Genomic DNA, 19,716 nt, shown 5'->3' on the forward strand with positions numbered 1-19,716 from the left:
CGGCTATCGATTAGAAAAAAAAAATATGACAGTTTGTGTTGATGAAGATTGAGTCTTTGATGAACGCGCCTTATAATGCTAGTTTTTTTACAGAGATGGGCGATACCTCTCGATATATCGAAGTCGCCAAAATTGTATATCGATCTGCCGATATTTGACTAATATATCGATATTCGATATTTTTTCGTCAATATCGAAGTCTAAATTTGTTTTCACTTTTCTAGTCTAGGATTTTAAAAGAGAATAAATGAAATTTTATCAAGAAAAAGGGCAATATTGCTTTCAATATATGTTTCTGTCGATACTTGTAACGACTAATAGATCGACATTCGATATTTTTTCGTCAATATCAAAGTCTAAATTTGCGAAGCGAAAAAACGATATTTTTTTTTTCGAATACCAATATCGAATACCTTCATACCGATATTAATGATTCGGCCCTCCACATGAGAATCAGCCCTGAATTCCGCGCATGCGTCGTGCCGCCGATTCATCTCGAAGCAACGCGAACTTTGTCGTTGAATAAGCTGCGGAGGGGGGACGAAACAGATTGCGGCAGAGTGCAAGTTGAGACAGGCGCGATCGTCACTCGATCAATCGAATTCCGGTGGCCGTGTTTGTAATTCCCTTCGCGACAAAAAATCATTAATTCAGTGTTTATTACCGATATCTCAAGCCCTCAAACGTGTCAAGTGCTGGAGGATCCAGTTAATTTCTGATCGGCATTTAGATTCAGTGATTTTTGGAGTGAAGCACGAACGCTAGCCAGAATGACGGTCATCACTAAAGCGATTCTGGAGAAGAAGCCTGCGGATAAAATGGAGCAGCCATTAGTTGTGGACGAGTCGACGGTTTGTTTCCCTTTTTCTGCACGACAAAAACATGAAAATTACTCCGGCTCAAAGGGCCGAGACGAAAAAACATCTGAGGGAATTTTTTTTTTATGCGAAAGGATTTTAGAGGAAATTCTGGGAGACTTCCTGGACTGTTTCATAATATTTTGATGATTAAAGGGGTCATTGGTACTCGTGTACACAATAGCACATTGAACTTACCCTTAACAACAATAACGAAGACCCGAAATGTCGTTTTTGGGGCTTTTTCGTCTCTGGGTGTCGGCAAACGGTCGCGAGAGAAATTGCGTTTTAAATTCAGAGCTGTCATCCCCATGTATTATTGGAGGAAGTTGATGCCCCACGTCATAATAACGGGGCGTTGCTTCGATAAGCTGTCTCACGTTTCTTGACTGCATTTTCTGGAATATTTCCCACAGTTTTCGTCGGTTTTCCTCGTGGGATTGTGGCATGACGCGCTAATTCGCGGAACTCAGCGGTCTGGTTTATTCTGGATACGTTTTTTAATTCTTTTTGCTTTTTTTTTTTTGAGTAGGGGAGGTTGGGGTAAAATGGACGCTTTTGACTTTTTTAAAAATGTTAATGACAAGTTGAAATGGCGATGAAATTTAATAATTTTTTTTTTCAATGCAAAGAACAATTCTTACCCTTTGTGATGAGCCTCAACTGCGCTCTATTGATGCATTTGTTTCTGAGTTATGAATAATTTTAAAAAAGTCTAAAGTGTCCATTTTACCCTACCCTCCCCTAGGGGAGGTTGGGGTAAATCTGAAAAAGTTAACCACCAGTGGAGGAATATTTATAAAATTATTGAGATGTGATTTTTTAATGTTATAATATTTTTAAAAAAATTGGTTATAAACAATCAATTTTCGATGATGAATATTATTTTTTCAAAATTGTAACAATTTTTTTTTATATTCAGAATTCTACCAGAAATCGATTTTATGAATTTCTGTTTTTTCTGGATGGTTTTTAATTCTTTTTGCTTTTTACATTTTTGAAGTGTTTGGGGGACAAATGTCATTAAAACAAATTTTTATTATATTTTCGTTTTGCATAATTTGATTTGAGAATATTTATCTGCAAGCGCACAAGATCAAAGAACTTTCGATTTTTTTTCAACTTTGTTTGGGCCTGGGCTTTCACATATTTTGCAATTATTTTGTGATTCAAACTTTAAACATTTAAAAAATCATTTAAAAATTTGAAAAAAAAGTTAGACGGTTCCCCTTTGGAGCAATATTTATAAAATTATTGTGAAGTTGTGATTTTTTAAGCTCACAGCAGTTTTTAAAAATCGTTTATAAACAATCAGTTTTCCACCATGAATATATTTTTTTTCGAAATTCTAAATTTTTTTTAATATTCGTAATTCTACCGAAAATCGAAATTGAATTTTCCGCTGACGAATATTCTGCTAGTTTCAGCTTCATTATTTTTAGAGCCCTCCGGGAGGTGAATTATTAATGCGAAAATAAAATCCATAAGACTGTTATAATCCATAAAATTCATTTCATCAGCGCGACTGCAATTAATTCACCATAATCATCAGAAACGTCGATTTTATGTGTTTTTATTTCATATATTTTGTTCACAGTGCCCTCTATTTTGATTTCTATTTTTAGAGTCGGTGAATTATCAATGCGAAAATAAAATCCGTAAGAGCCTGCGTACAAGAGAAAATTTGTTCCCTTCATTTCATCAGAGCTAATGAAAATAATTTCTCTTAATCATCAGGAATGTTGATTTCTTGTGCATATTCCCCCAGTTTTATATTACAGAATTTCCCTCGGACAAGAAGAAAAATTTTTTTTTTGAAAAATGCAAATATATGAAAATCCTCAATGTAGAAGGGACTGAAAAACCATTCCGATGAGAAATTTTACAGTTCACGAAATCAAAGCTGCCCGTTTGCCTGGATACCCCAGATTTTTCATTAGGTATTGGATTTTTTATTTTTAGAGTCTTTCAGCAGTTGAATTATTAATTCGAAGACAAAATCCGTAAGAGTCTGTGCATAAGAAACATTTATACATTTCATTTCGTCAAATCTGCTAATAATCACTCTTAATGATCAGAAATTTGGTTTCATATTTGTTTTTCACATATTTTATTCACAAAGCCCTCCATTTTTATTCCTATTTTTAGAGACTTCCAGTAGGTGAATTATTAATTCGAAAATAGAATCCGTAAGAGCCCGTGACAAGAAAATTAGTACACAAGACAATTTATTTACTTAATTTTGTCAGAACGACTGAAAATAATTTCTCTTAATCATCAGGAATGTTGATTTCTTGTGCATATTCCCCCAGTTTAAAATATTATAGAATTTCCCTCGGACAAGAAAAAATTTTATTCTTGAAAAATGCAAATATAGAAAAATCCTCAATGTAAAAGGGACTGAAGCCATTCCGATGAGAAATTTTACAATTCAGGAAATCAAAGCTGCCCGTTTGCCTGGATACCCCAGATTTTTCATTAGGTATTGAATTTTTTATTTTTAGAGTCTTTCAGCAGTTAAATTATTAATTCGAAGACAAAATCCATAAGAGTCTGTGCATAAGAAACATTTATACATTTCATTTCGTCAAATCTGCAAATAATCCCTCTTAATGATCAGAAATTTGGTTTCATACTTGTTTTTCACATATTTTATTCACAAAGCCATTTTTATTCCTATTTTTAGAGACTTCCAGTAGGTGAATTATTAATTCGAAAATAGAATTCGTAAGAGCCCGTGACAAGAAAATTAGTACACAAGACAATTTATTTACTTAATTTTGTCAGAGCGACTGAAAATAATTTCTCTTAATCATCAGAAACGTTGATTTCTTATGCATATTCCCCAGTCTAAAATATTACCGAATTTTCCGTGAACAAGAAAAAATGTCATATTCGAAAAATGCAACCAACGAGAAATTTCACGATTCAGGAAATCAAAGCTGCCTTGTTTGCCTTGATTGCCCTAGATTTTCCATTGGCCATTGAATTCAGCATATCAAGTGTGAATTCTTCGCATTGCCCTCCACCTTTATTTTTATTTTTGAAGTCTTCCAGCAGTCGAATTATTCATTCGAAAATAAAATCCATAAGAGTGTCTAAAAAAAATTTCTACATTTCATCTCATCAAATCGGCAAATAATTCCAGATTTGAATTCCAGAAATAGTTTCATTTTTTATTTTCATATATTTTGTTCACATTGCCCTCGATTTTTATTTCTATTTTTAGAACTCTTCAGTAGGTGAATTAGTGATTCAAAAATATAAATATGATAAAATCCGGAAGAGCCGTCTTTTTTAAATTTATAGTATTCAAACTATTCGGTTTATTTTACTAAAAAAGAGTTACAAAAAGATATATGATATATCCCATGTTTATGGTCATTTTTGACTAATTAATTATAATAATTTACCTGAAGTGCGTAAATATTTAATCCCGAGGATGCCAAGAAGGAATCAATATGCAAGAGAACCTTTTTATTTAAATTTTTCAAGAAGGACCTGTCTTGGGTTTTTATCCGCATTCCCCTATCACTCTAAACCATTACCGAATTTCCCTCGAAAGCGAAAAAATTACATTTCCGAAAAATGCAAACGCACAAAAATCCCCAACGCAAAAGGGACTGAAAAACCATTCCAACGAGCAATTTCTCAATTCCGGAAATCACAGCTGCCTTCTTTGCCTGGATACCCAGATTTTTCATTGGCCATTGAATTCAGTATATTTTTTCACAAGCCTGTTTTTTTTATTTGTAGCATTCAAACCATTCGGTTTATTTTGCTAAAAAAAGTTACAAAAATACAAAAAAAAAAGATATATACCACGTTTACATCGTCCCTTTTACATGAAGTGCTTAAATATTTAACCCCGAGGACGTCAAGAAGGAATCAATATGCAAGAGAACCCTTTCATTTAAATTTTTCAAGAAGGAAGGACACAAGAAGAACCTGTCTTGGGTTGTTATCCGCATTCCCCTATCACTCTAAGACATTACCGAATTTCCCTCGAAAGCGAAAAAATAACATTTCCGAAAAATGTAAACGCACAAAAATCCCCAACGCAAAAGGGACTGAAAAACCATTCCAACGAGCAATTTCTCAATTCCGGAAATCACAGCTGCCTTCTTTGCCTGGATACCCAGATTTTTCATTGGCCATTGAATTCAGTATATTTTTTCACAAGCCTGTTTTTTTTATTTGTAGCATTCAAACCATTCGGTTTATTTTGCTAAAAAAGTTACAAGAATACAAAAAAAAATATATATACCACGTTTACATCGTCCCTTTTACATGAAGTGCTTAAATATTTAACCCCGAGGACGTCAAGAAGGAATCAATATGCAAGAGAACCCTTTCATTTAAATTTTTCAAGAAGGAAGGACACAAGAAGAACCTGTCTTGGGTTGTTATCCGCATTCCCCTATCACTCTAAGACATTACCGAATTTCCCTCGAAAGCGAAAAAATAACATTTCCGAAAAATGTAAACGCACAAAAATCCCCAACGCAAAAGGGACTGAAAAGCCATTCCAACGAGCAATTTCTCAATTCCGGAAATCACAGCTGCCTTCTTTGCCTGGATACCCAGATTTTTCATTGGCCATTGAATTCAGTATATTTTTTCACAAGCCTGTTTTTTTTATTTGTAGCATTCAAACCATTCGGTTTATTTTGCTAAAAAAGTTACAAGAATACAAAAAAAAATATATATACCACGTTTACATCGTCCCTTTTACATGAAGTGCTTAAATATTTAACCCCGAGGACGTCAAGAAGGAATCAATATGCAAGAGAACCTTTTCATTTAAATTTTTCAAGAAGGAAGGACACAAGAAGAACCTGTCTTGGGTTGTTATCCGCATTCCCCTATCACTCTAAACCATTACCGAATTTCCCTCGAAAGCGAAAAAATTACATTTCCGAAAAATGCAAACGCACAAAAATCCCCAACGCAAAAGGGACTGAAAAACCATTCCAACGAGCAATTTCTCAATTCCGGAAATCACAGCTGCCTTCTTTGCCTGGATACCCAGATTTTTCATTGGCCATTGAATTCAGTATATTTTTTCACAAGCCTGTTTTTTTTATTTGTAGCATTCAAACCATTCGGTTTATTTTGCTAAAAAAGTTACAAGAATACAAAAAAAAATATATATACCACGTTTACATCGTCCCTTTTACATGAAGTGCTTAAATATTTAACCCCGAGGACGTCAAGAAGGAATCAATATGCAAGAGAACCCTTTCATTTAAATTTTTCAAGAAGGAAGGACACAAGAAGAACCTGTCTTGGGTTGTTATCCGCATTCCCCTATCACTCTAAGACATTACCGAATTTCCCTCGAAAGCGAAAAAATAACATTTCCGAAAAATGTAAACGCACAAAAATCCCCAACGCAAAAGGGACTGAAAAGCCATTCCAACGAGCAATTTTCCAATTCAGGAAAACAAAGGGGATCCAGAGGCTCAACGCCCCCAACGAGACATGGCCGGGCATTATCTGATTCTGCGGAGGATCAGACCAAATCTTGGCCCGAATTCAATGACACTCTATTGTCTCTTATTCACCGCACTACTTGGCATGAGCATCGGTGTCATTGGTGGTGTTTATATCTACAAGCGTTATGCAAGAGAACAAATGCACAGATTCAGGACTGGCTGGTACAGCATTCCTTACGAACGAATGGACAACAAACTGCCATTGTTGAGTGATGCATTGGCCGCTGGAATACCACCTGACACTAACCTATTCAAAACCTTTGCACGGAACACTGAAAGGGAGGCACTGGTGCTTGAAGAATCGGCTGAAGATAATATTCGTAATTTCTTCCAAGAGAGCTTTGAAATTGATCTTGAGAATGAGCACGAGGAGATTGATGTGCCTGACTTCAGGGGTGGACGAGAGGGACGATTCATCCACGATTTTAATATTGTACGTATTTATTAGAATGATTATTTCGTTATTTCATTTTTATTTTTGGGTTTGTTTTGACGAAAAGGAATTTTATTTGATGACATCACAATTTCATTTTAATTCAAATTTGATTTCTATTCAATTCAGTGTCATTATATATTCACAAAATTAAATGATTATTATTATTATTACATTACTAATGCGTAATAATAATCCGATAAAATTTTTAGTCTTCAATTCTCAATTTCTGGTATTTATTCTATTCATTCGATCAAAAGACGAGGATAGCAATCGAATTTATGGGTATTTCGTTCATTATTCGAAAAAATATATCGATTTTAAAATTTGCCGGAGATATGGAAGAATCAATTTTTTTAAACTGCTTCTCGTTAAAATTAAATCATAAAATTTTAAAATATCTTCTAATAATTTTCAGTCTCCAATTCGTGATTTTTGTAATTCGTTGATATTTATGTAATTCTATTTATTCTATCAAAAGACGAGGATAGAAATCGAATTTATGAGTATTCTTTCATTATTAAAAAAAATAGATTTTAAAAATTTCGCATCGAAAAATTATTTTTTTTAGTTCCTCCCGCCCACTTTTTCGGCATTTTTTAAAATTCTTCTCGCGGAATATTGATGTCCCTCTAATATTTGAAGAAAAAAAATGACTCCAAGTTCCCTCCGACATAAAAGAAGAAAAAAATCCATTTTTCAGTCGATTATTGCTTTCCGATTCTGTTTTTATTTCCTTTTCATAATAATTTCATAAAAATGGATTAAAAAAATTTTCAGAAATACATGGAGAGATTTTTCCAATGTCCGAATGAGATTTCGAATGACTTTTGTGTGTTTGTTTTGATCACAAAAAAAACACAAAACAAAATTTGTTTATAAAAAATTATTGGTCTTTAATATAATTCCTCTTCATTCAATGCTGCAACTTGTGAATTAAGGAAAAAATATATATAAAGGAAATTGTTGTTCTCGACCATTTGCTTTGAAATTCTTGAAATTCATTCGGGCCATTTTCAGGTCAGCAGCAGTAATTTATTACAAATTTACTAAAAAAATATATAATAAGAATAAGAATGGATAAAATTAGATTAATCTGATTGGGAAGACGTAAATGAAAATAAAATAAAATACAATAGTATAATTAAATTCGCTAGTTTGTCAATAACAAAATATATTAGAATTAACTATAAATTTTTAGAATTTCACGATTTTTCACTCGCAATTTGAAGAATAAATTCCTCACAGTGCAGTCGAGCTTAAAAGCGAATCGAGAATTTTCCCCAAGCTGCCTTCCACACAGACGACTGTGCCAAGTTCTGAAGGAATTTTTAACTTACAATATATAGCACTCTCATCCCTCTGCAACGAAGCTGAAATACATTATCAGATATTTTCTCAGGAATTCTTCGCCTGATCCATAAATTTTTCCATTGCCCATTGCTTAGGCCTCTTCAACTATAAAAGAAGAAACGATAAGAAGAACGAATTAAAGACAAAAAATTGAAAAAATCAATTGAATAATCTATCGTTCCCATTGCAGAACCTCACAGGCATTATTGACCTTGACAGTCACTCCTGCTTTGTCATGCCGTTGAACAGACAGAGAGTTCTGCCTCCCAAGAACATGTACGATCTACTCAACAAGATGTACAACGGTGGGTAACGTCTATTGGACAAATAGTGTTTCACGTATTTTAGCAAGACAATAAAATTTTATGCTCAATTGACAGGAGAATACGACGTAAACACTGAGGTAGTCAGGGAGACTATGAAGGCAACAATTCCGCCCATCAGTGATCGATCATCAGTGGGAACTTACATTGCTCGAGAGTGCAAGCGCATGCCTATTTATCAGTTGGAAAAGATCAGTAACTCCAATAATGGTAATTACATCAATCTCAGTGAAGATGAGTTTAAAATTTTCGGAATTTTCAGTGTCGAATTCCGGAAATTTTTGTCATGTTTTATTTCCACTGAAGTTTCAGGAAATCTTCTCGTTGACAAATCAAGTATTCTGTTGATTTTCGGTTCGAAGGGTCTGAAAATGAGTAAAATACTTCATTTTTCAGTTTTATTATTCCGTGGAAATTCGGAAAAATCAGGAAAATTCAGGAAAAAGTTTGAAATTGATGTCATTTTGTTTCTGAATATTCATGTTCTATTGGAAATACATGGAATTTGTGAAATTTCTGTTCTACTTCCACTGAAAACTCATGAATTTTTTTGAATTCTACCTAAAACTTGAAATTTCATAAACATTTTTGCCAATAAATCAACAATATGCTTCCGAATGATCATCTTGCACATCATTTTCTTGTATTGTAGATCATTTGTCATTTTATATTGTTTCGTTCAATTGAATGATATTTCTTCTTTAATCAATTGTGTTAGATTTCTTAAAAAATTCTTGGATAAATCAAATGAAAGAATGATGCTATCTGTATTATCTTGAAATTTCGATATTAGAAAAATTTTTCTCATGCATAATTAAATGAATTTGAAACCGTGGGACAATTCTCTTTCCGAGAAATCTTAGAAAAATTAGAAATTTTTGAAAATTATTCTATAAATCAAAACATTTTTAAAAATTCCTTATTATTACTATCACCTTCATCTTTGAACTCGATTACAGGGATATTGACACAATTTTTAAAGCCATCGCTCAGCTAATTCAGAACATTTTTTAGTTGTCGTAGGATAAAAATTAATTAATTAATTTTAATGAAGTTAATTGAATTAATTTAATTCATTTAAAAAAAGAGATAGAAAACAAAATTGAGCAATTTTTTGTACATTTAATTAATTAATTTTAATGAATGACATTATATTAATTAATTAAATAAAGAGTTGATATAATCCATAAAATCGAAAACTTAAATTTGAAAGAATGCACAACCTCCATTCGAAAGCAAAAAAATCCTCTCCTAATTCACTTTGAAAATTCACTCTCAATCAACTTTTTCTCTATTTCCCAGGTATTGTCAAACGAAGTGTTGACGGTGTCCTCTTCGGCCAATTCGCAGGATACAACATCGTCGAATACGACATCTCAAACATGGAGGAGGTCCAGGAGAAAGCCTCGGCAAAATAAATTAATCCAATAAAAAATTAAAGAAAAATTATATCTTAAAAGAAAATGACAGAAGAATCACTCAGTAGATATAATAAACACTTGCCCCTCCCCCATCATCAACCGGAATTTCTATTCAATCGTGTTTCAGAAAAAGTTGATAAAGCAGTTCAATTATATCTCATCTGCGTGGTTATGGGATTGTCCAGGGAATCAGTGATTCCAGGAGGATTCGTTAGAAGACATTTCAGTCGAGAGGTTCTCTCAGCTTTACATTTTTTTCCAATTCTCTCGTAGAATCACTGAATCCTTGGGGAGATGTATAATTATTGGAGACTTCACGTTCACCTTGAATACGTTTTATCACTTTACTGATTTGATAGCTTTGAAAATTCAACCAGAGCTGTCTAGCTTTTACAGAACGACCTAATGAGCCATAATTAATTATTCTGGAGTTTCTGATACTCTCGAAGAACGAAAAACTCCAACGCCATCCGTCAATTTCATCTGATAAAGAGTGAACTTTTGGGAATTCAGTAGCGAAGAGGTAAAACGGTTCATGTAGTTTTTGACGAGTATCTCGGAATCTAAGATAGATAGAGAAATTGTTGTCATGACCTTTTTTGTAGCCCTCACTTCGCTCGACAAAAAAGGTCATTACGAGAATTTCGCCATCTCCCTTAGATTCGGAGATATTCCTCAAAAACTCGGCGGAAACTCAAGTTGACTTGAACTGTTTCATCGATTTCGTTACTGAATTGCACTAGCTGATTTTTGCAGGATCGTTAGAAATCTGTGGTAGCACCAGTAAAGCCAAATCAGTGGTGATATGAAATTTAAAAAATTCATAAGGCTGACAGAGACCTACCCAAGTAGATGTCATCATTTTATTTAACGAGAAAAAAAATATACGTAAGAAATACTCGTGTGTAACAGACGTGTTTTGTATCTCTTTTATTGTATATATTGCTTTGAATACATAATTGCGTGATCAATACGGATAGAATCAATTTTTCGGAATAATTTGCAAGTCAATGCACGTAATTTTCATTCCAATAGCATTTTTCTATACAATTAAGTTTAGTATGATTAGTTAAGGTAGATATACATTAGGTATTGTACTTTTGTCACTTATATTCATTAGAGGGAATTATTCGAATACGAATTTATCAATGTCTAAGCGATAATGCTGTAAGAGTGGTAAAATAAAGAAAATATTAATGTTATGGTTGGTATTTAGTTTATTTTGGCTTTGTACATTTTGGGGTTTAATATTTTTTTGTTAGTTGATATTAATTATTACTGAGAGGTGGCAGTTGAGAATAATTCTACTATAGCTTTCTGTCGCAAGTTGAACAGCTTTTTTACCCATTTGTCGAAACGAGCGTCTTGGTCCATCATAATCTGAAAAACGATTTTTTTAATGAAGTTTGGAGGGAAAGCAAGGAGAAAATGACAATTATTGCGTTCTCATAAATAATTGAATTGAATAATGAATTAATAATGTTTTCTCTTAATCTATCGCTTAAATTCATTGTGACACGTTTATTCTTTTCATTACGAATATAATTAATGATATAGCTAATAATACTATTAAATATATCAATAATTATATTATTAATTAGGTTTATATTAATTAATTCAAATTTAAGTTTTGGATTTTTTATGTTATATTGACCCAATATGATTCAAAAAGTTCGAAAATTTAGTTTTTCGTGGTGAGTTATCATCGATATTTCAACAGCTTGAATTTTAGGCTTCATTATCAAAATTGGATATGAAATTTAATTTAATTTTCAATAAATTGAGAATTCCGTTAAATAGTTGCCAGGATTTTTATTATTTTCAATCATTTCCGTTGTGGTATAGATCGGGAAATTAGAATTAGATTGAATATTCAAAGAAGTTACCTGATTTTTCAGTAACAAAATGGAGATAAATTTCATGTAAATTTAGTGTTTTTAAAAATTTCAAGTTTTTTCATTTTTTATTTCAAGAGTAATTTTCTAACAGTGTAATGAATGGATGGAATTAATTCTTTTTAATGCAGGTATTGTTGAACGCTATCGATCGCCATTAATTAAAAATGAATTCATCGATCAGTTTTTTAATTTTCTAATTTTTTCGAAAATTAGTTGTCCCGCAATAAATAAACAAATTTTCTGAATTGATTGAATGATGGCTTAAAAATTCTGTCTGGATGTCATTCTGACCGAGTTCGAAGATCAAGGCGATAGCAATAATCGTTATTTTGATTTATTTCAAAATTTGCAAAAATTTTGTATTTTTTTAAAATCAGAATTCCGTGGATATCTTTGCATATCATGCTTTAAATGAATTCAATCATAGCTTAAAATGTTTGTTTTAATGCCATTAAGTCGAAGCTAAAAGATTATTACGATAGCTATATTGGTTGATTTGATTTTTATGATGATTGTTGAAAATTTCGAATTTTTCATGAATTTCCCTGAAAGTGAGCTTTCCGATGGTTTCTTCAAATGTAATGTTTCAAATTCATTCAAGTATGTGTAAATAAAATGTTTCCATTAACATTTTATCGAAGGGCTGATGGGAGAGATAGAACCGTAAAAAAGATAATCGGTTGTACAGAAGAAAGGGATAATAAGAATAATTATGATGATAACATTACCAAGTTGAAAATTTGACAAAATTAGTTGAAAAGAAATCTTATTCAATTTAATAAAATGAAATAAACAATGAATTATATATATGATAGGAGCAAATGATGTGCATATTGCTAATTTATTAGCTAAAATAACTATACTATATGCAATTCAACATCAATTTCCCACTTGTGTTTGGGTAATTTCCAAATTCTGTGAGTCGAAATAAGAATTGTTTTACCCTAGACTGACAGAACCGAAAATATTCTGAAACAATTCCAGTTTGAATTTGTTTTTTAAATGCAGAAGTCCCTATTCAGACACGAAAATGACCAATAATTATTTATCTTCATGTCCACTTACAGAAGTATGAAAAATACTCTCATGAATCGTCGAGGAGGTTTTCACAGCTGGAGGTACTTGAATAGTGTCTGCAGTTATGTCAATCACAATATTTTTGTTTGTTTTCTTCTCTTTGCTGTGAGCCGATGACGTAAACTGCTTTTGAGTGAAGCCCGATGCATTAATTTCATCCAGAACGCTCTCATTTATTCTTGGCTCGATGGTAAACTCATCTGCAAGTGAAAACCCCAGGAATCCTGTGGATTATGTTTTTATTCAAATTTCTCCCCTTCCGAGGGGTGAATTATACCTTTGGCCAGAATATTGACGTTCTTCTCGGTCGTCGATTTGACGTAAGACTGAGAACTGCTGGATCGACTCGTGGATTTTTCCCTCGAAGCAGATCTCGTCTTTTTTTTATTTCTCTCGGGAGATTTGTACCTATGCCTGTCCCTATCCCTCGAACTCCCTCGAGACGACTTGTAACTTTTTGAAGATCTCTGATTATCTCGGCTTTTCGAACGAGAGCGTCGATGCCTTCGTGATTTGGAATATTTGGAGGATCGTTTACGGTATGAGGAACTGTCGCTGGAGTCTGAACTGCTGGATCTGATCAGAATAGGCTCAGTGAATCACTGACAATAATTTAAGCGGTCGTAAAAGTTTTTTTTTTCATTTAATTTTTCTCTGATTCTATCCAATATGAATGGCTGAAATTTTAACAAAGTATTGAGGGGAGGTTAAGGAAAGGCTTCACGGGTTGACTATTCATTGGCAAATTTTTTTTTCTGCAAATAAAGAAGAAAAAAAAATTTTAAAATAAAAAAAATAAGTAAAAATTTTTCACTTTTTTTTTACTTTTCTTTTAATTTTAAATAATAAAAAAATAAGCAAAAATTTTTTTTTGCTTATTTTTTTGCCAATGCATAACAAAATTATTAATTATTAATTAATAATTATTTTTTAAAAATTATTCATTTTTTTGAAATGATTAATTATTAATTATTATTTTTCTTGTCATGCATAATTGATACCATTGCATAATTTGAAAGTATCAATTTTCCTGATCGAATGATGTTTTGAATTTTGAAATCGTTTCTCTTTTTAATAAACAAATTAATTAAAAAAAATAAAAATATGACAGCTTTCACAGTTTATCAATTTTTCATGAAGAAACGACGGGAATTTACTCTCTTCTTCCAATTTTTAATAACAATTGTTTGACCATCGTCAATATCGGAATAACTCCATCACGCGAACGTCAACAAAAAGAAAATATAGTCTTTCAATTACCTGGATCTCCTGTAATGCTTCTTTCGATACTTTCCACTCCGATCCGAATCAGAGTCACTCGAGTACCTCGCCATATCACCAAAAATTCTAGTCTAAATGAATAAACTTATTCAATTGACATTAACTCCCGATTATTTGCCATCGTCGCAAAATATTGAATATTATTTGAAGGTTATGATCAGTTATGCTCCCCAGTGCTCCAAAATGCTCCGAGATAACACTGATAAACCCATCGGCTGCTAGATGTCCCCCCCTGCCCCACATACGATCGCGTATTTTTTCTCCCGAAACTTCTGAAATTCCTCGGCAGATGCTGCTAGCGACTGCAGAATTTTTCAAATCTCGCTTTCATCCCGACGGAAATAAGTCGATAAAAATCCAGCAGATCTATTAATCGATCACTTTCCGCTCTGTTTAGCCCGGTTTTTGCCCGCGGGATGTTGCGAACTCTGAAAAGGTTCATAAAAACTGTGACGTGGGTTAGAGGATAAAACGAAAAAGAAATAGACGTGAATAAGCGGAGTAGAAGAAAATAGAACTGCGTGTGAAGAAAAAAATTATTAGAAAAATGAAGCGAATTTTCCAGAATATTTTATTATAAGAATTCTAGCGGAATTGGCGAGACATTTTAGTGAAATTCTATTTGTTTATTTATTCATTTATTCATTCATTAATTTATTCATTTATTCATTCATTAATTTATTCATTTATTTATTTATTTATTTATTTATTTATTTATCGTGTATAGACCTAACCACCAGTGTATTAAAATTTTTTAGTGATGTTTACGGGTAAATTTATTCTGATTTTTCTACATGACTTATTCTCTTCCGATTCTTTCTAGAGAGATTCTATTTTTTTGATGGATTCTAATTTTCAATTTCATTTTCTAATTTTAGTTTTATGTAGACCAATTTATCAAATTTATATTGAGGAAACGTTTAACAATGGATTAGACGGTTATCTTTCAATTTTGTATTCAAAAATGTATGGTCTCTCGAACTTTAACATAATTAGAGTGTTATCTTACGGATAATAAAGTCGAAGGAACACAATTTCGGAAAGTAATTGTCAAGAATTATTACAGAATAAATTTCAGTGAAACCGAAGCTTGATCAAAAGTTTCACTGAGTATATCAGAAATTTTATCTAAAAACAAAAAAAAATTCTTACTAGCAAAATTTCGAAGATGAGAATTTCCCAAGTTACTTGGATTTTTGAATTCTGTTTTTTTATTTCTTTCAACAAAATATGAATCTTCAGGACCAAAAATTCACTGTATTTTCAATTAATTTGAAATTTAAAAATATATTTTCTTATTCTTTCTTAATTCCTATTTAAAAAACAAAATCCACTAATAATGGCACTAATAATGGTATTAATTTATAAAAAAATTAATTTAATTATTTAATTATTCAATTAAAGTAATTAAATTAATTTAGTTAGTTAATTTAATTAGATGATTTAATTAATTGAACTCAATTAATAATTAATTTAAATGACTAATATATTAAATTTATTATTTCCTGGAAACATTGATCTGAAAATTACAGTTTCCATTTATTTCCAAATCAAGTCAACGAAAATATGAATTTTGAATGGCGAAATTCCTTGAAATTTCAGTGAAACCAAATAATTTCGCCAGTATTATTACAGGACTTCTGAAAAATCTAGACTCAACCCCAAAGCGGAATTACCCTCTGTTTACATTCGGATTTAAAGCGTCAAAATAATTCCCTCTGCCCAAAACGTGACAGGTGCACGATCCCCTGACCAAGAGAAGGTTTTTATTTCCCGACTCACCCGTAAAAAACCATAAAAACAACATCCTACTTTGCATAAACCGTAAATAAAGGATGATACTGGAGGCTCTGATGCACTAGAGGAAGGCACGTGATGCTTGAATATGTTAATTCTGTTTCTTGAATTTTTTCGAATAAAATGGGCATATCCAGTACCAAAAGTTCACTGTATTTTCAATGAATTTGAAATTCACAAATACGTTTGCCTATACTTTTCGGATTTCTATTAATTTCATTGGAAAATTGCACTGAAAAGATTTTCCATTTATTTTCTCCTCAAATTATGAATTTTCAATGACGAAATTCCTTGAGAAGAACTGACAAATGAAATTAAAAACAAAATGCGTATACTTTCCTGATTTCCATTAATTTCATAGAAAATTCATAGAAAAATCGAGTTAAAAATTACAGTTTCCATTCATTTTCTTTATTCTTAAAAAGAATCAAAAAATGAAATTCGAAAAAAATGCGTGCACATTCCGCATTTCTATCAACTTCATAGAAAAATTGATGTGGAAATTACAGTTTCGATTTATTTTCTAATCAAATTATGAATTTTCACTGACGAAATTCCTTGAAATTTCAGTGGAACCAAATAATTCTTCCAGCATGATTACAACTTCTTTCATCAAAAAACCTAGACTCGACCTGTTTACCCCGGATTTAAATAATAAAAATAGTTTCCACCGTCCAAAAGGCGACAGTCCATGATCCCCTGACCACCAGAAGCTCTTTATTTCCGGACTCCCCCGTAAAAACCGCAAAAACGACATCCTACTCCGCATAAACCATAAATAAAAGATGGTGCTGGAGCCTCTGGTGCCCTAGAGCAAGAGAGGCAATACTCGGATTTTTTAATTTTGTTACTTAAATTCTTTTTAACAAAATATGGATGTTCAGTACCAAAAACTCACTGTATTTTCAATTAATTTCAAGTTCAAAGATATATTTTCCTATACTTTTGTAATTTCTATTAATTTCATAGAAAAAATTGACTAAAAATTACAGTTTCCAATGATTTTCTCGTCAAACTGAATTTTCACTGACGAAATTCCTTGAAATTTCAGTGGAACCAAATAATTCTTCCAGCATGATTACAACTTCGTTCATCAAAAAACCTAGACTCGACCTGTTTACCCCGGATTTAAATAATAAAAATAGTTTCCACCGTCCAAAAAGCGACAGTCCATGATCCTGACCACCAGAAGCTCTTTATTTCCGGACTCCCCCGTAAAAACCGCAAAAACAACATCCTACTCCGCATAAACCGTAAATAAAAGATGCTGCTGGAGCCTCTGGTGCCCTAGAGCAAGAGAGGCAATACTCGGATTTTTTAATTTTGTTACTTAAATTCTTTTTAACAAAATATGGATGTTCAGTACCAAAAACTCACTGTATTTTCAATTAATTTCAAGTTCAAAAATATATTTTCCTATACTTTTGTAATTTCTATTAATTTCATAGAAAAAATTGACTAAAAATTACAGTTTCCAATGATTTTCTCGTCAAACTGAATTTTCACTGACGAAATTCCTTGAAATTTCAGTGGAACCAAATAATTCTTCCAGCATGATTACAACTTCGTTCATCAAAAAACCTAGACTCGACCTGTTTACCCCGGATTTAAATAATAAAAATAGTTTCCACCGTCCAAAAGGCGACAGTCCATGATCCCCTGACCACCAGAAGCTCTTTATTTCCGGACTCCCCCGTAAAAACCGCAAAAACAACATCCTACTCCGCATAAACCGTAAATAAAAGATGCTGCTGGAGCCTCTGGTGCCCTAGAGCAAGAGAGGCAATACTCGGATTTTTTAATTTTGTTACTTAAATTCTTTTTAACAAAATATGGATGTTCAGTACCAAAAACTCACTGTATTTTCAATTAATTTCAAGTTCAAAGATATATTTTCCTATACTTTTGTAATTTCTATTAATTTCATAGAAAAAATTGACTAAAAATTACAGTTTCCAATGATTTTCTCGTCAAACTGAATTTTCACTGACGAAATTCCTTGAAATTTCAGTGGAACCAAATAATTCTTCCAGCATGATTACAACTTCGTTCATCAAAAAACCTAGACTCGACCTGTTTACCCCGGATTTAAATAATAAAAATAGTTTCCACCGTCCAAAAGGCGATAGTCCATGATCCCCTGACCACCAGAAGCTCTTTATTTCCGGACTCCCCCGTAAAAACCGCAAAAACAACATCCTACTCCGCATAAACCGTAAATAAAAGATGCTGCTGGAGCCTCTGGTGCCCTAGAGCAAGAGAGGCAATACTCGGATTTTTTAATTTTGTTACTTAAATTCTTTTTAACAAAATATGGATGTTCAGTACCAAAAACTCACTGTATTTTCAATTAATTTCAAGTTCAAAGATATATTTTCCTATACTTTTGTAATTTCTATTAATTTCATAGAAAAAATTGACTAAAAATTACAGTTTCCAATGATTTTCTCGTCAAACTGAATTTTCACTGACGGAATTCCTTGAAATTTCAGTGGAACCAAATAATTCTTCCAGCATGATTACAACTTCGTTCATCAAAAAACCTAGACTCGACCTGTTTACCCCGGATTTAAATAATAAAAATAGTTTCCACCGTCCAAAAAGCGACAGTCCATGATCCTGACCACCAGAAGCTCTTTATTTCCGGACTCCCCCGTAAAAACCGCAAAAACGACATCCTACTCCGCATAAACCGTAAATAAAGGATGCTGCTGGAGCCTCTGGTGCGCCGAGTAAGGGAGGTGGAGCAAAGAAACGAAGGACTTACTGGAGTCCAGCGTAGGCTGACGGCTTTGAGCTGGCGCAGGGTACTGTGTTCGGTGGAGGGATTGAAACCCCCTCTTTCCCTGCCGCACCGCTCCGATAAACCGACAGGACTGCGGGAGAGGTAGTCGTCCGTTCGACGTGTCGGCGTTAACAAATACCCTCTAGCACCAAGACTTCATTGTTTGTGTTTATCCCCACGATTTATTGTCGCGGCCCGCGATCAGTTCGAAATTCCCGTTCGCGGGAAAGCTGAAGCGCCCGAAATACTCATCGCACCCAATTAAAAGTCCTCGATTAAAAAATCTTGATTAAAAAAAATATCATTCAACATTTTCAACTCGTAATGAAGAATAAACATCGCAACAACTGATGGAAAATACTTTGGAAGCTTCGAAGCAATCAAAAACATAAAGAAGAACAATTCCAAAACTCAGGATTTAATAATTTAATGAATTAAAAGAAAGTGAGAGCAATGCTGGAAGAAATAAAAAAATCGGCAAATGAATTCACCTCGTCGGAGAGGATTGAAGCACTAAAAAACCGCCTGAGGAGAAGGAAAATGTAATGAAGAGCTTGACGACAGTAAATTAGTCCCTGAAACACCCGGATTCACCGTATTTTCCTGAAGTAATCTTGCCGGATTAACAAAATATCTTCCGCGAGATAAAAGTGGAAAATGACGGCGAGTTGCGTGCGGTGGGGGCCTGACGTGTGCAACACGTGCGGAGCGTTTATTTTCGGGTGTTGAAATATTCCGCGGTAAATTGCATCAACTTTTTTGCGAAAAATATTCCATGGAGTTGACGACAATTCGACGGGGGAAAGAGCACTCGAGACTGTGTGTCACGGCGGGCCGTCAGGATCGAGAGTGAATTTGCAGGATTGAGTGGAAGGCTTTTTATCATCTCCAATCGTCTTTATTCCGTATCGGTGGAAATGGATTTGTAAGAATTTATCGGTGAGTTGGGGGAGCGGGTGGGTGAGAGCATGGGGATGCTGAAACGTGACTGGA

At 33.1% G+C, this 19,716-nt stretch overlaps 2 protein-coding genes across 4 annotated transcripts; one reads left to right on the plus strand and one right to left on the minus strand.

Moving 5' to 3' along the window:
- Positions 1 to 545: 545 nt before the first annotated feature.
- Positions 546 to 11,087, plus strand: LOC107039009 (integral membrane protein 2B). 2 transcript variants are annotated; one of them, XM_015258427.1, is made up of 5 exons: positions 546 to 851; positions 6,300 to 6,788; positions 8,332 to 8,446; positions 8,522 to 8,674; positions 9,767 to 11,087. In XM_015258427.1, the coding sequence occupies exons 1-5, from the start codon at positions 771 to 773 to the stop codon at positions 9,880 to 9,882; spliced, it is 954 nt and encodes a 317-aa protein (XP_015113913.1). In that variant the 5' UTR covers positions 546 to 770; the 3' UTR covers positions 9,883 to 11,087. The 2 variants fall into 2 exon arrangements, with proteins under 2 accessions (XP_015113913.1, XP_015113914.1); XM_015258428.1 differs by lacking the exon at positions 546 to 851 and adding an exon at positions 1,287 to 1,332.
- LOC107039010 (serine/Arginine-related protein 53) lies at positions 11,085 to 14,368 on the minus strand. 2 transcript variants are annotated; one of them, XM_015258430.2, is made up of 4 exons: positions 14,121 to 14,368; positions 13,138 to 13,436; positions 12,849 to 13,084; positions 11,085 to 11,265 (listed from the first exon to the last, which is right to left on the minus strand). In XM_015258430.2, exons 1-4 carry the CDS (start codon positions 14,192 to 14,194, stop codon positions 11,161 to 11,163), a joined length of 714 nt encoding a protein of 237 aa, XP_015113916.1. In that variant the 5' UTR covers positions 14,195 to 14,368; the 3' UTR covers positions 11,085 to 11,160. The 2 variants fall into 2 exon arrangements, with proteins under 2 accessions (XP_015113916.1, XP_015113917.1); XM_015258431.2 differs by having other exon boundaries at positions 12,849 to 13,060; positions 14,121 to 14,367.
- Between the last annotated feature and the right edge of the window lie 5,348 nt (positions 14,369 to 19,716).

This window comes from Diachasma alloeum, unplaced genomic scaffold, assembly GCF_001412515.2.
Source record: "Diachasma alloeum isolate Michigan unplaced genomic scaffold, Dall2.0 Dall_scaffold_00289, whole genome shotgun sequence".
NCBI lineage: Eukaryota > Metazoa > Arthropoda > Insecta > Hymenoptera > Braconidae > Diachasma > Diachasma alloeum.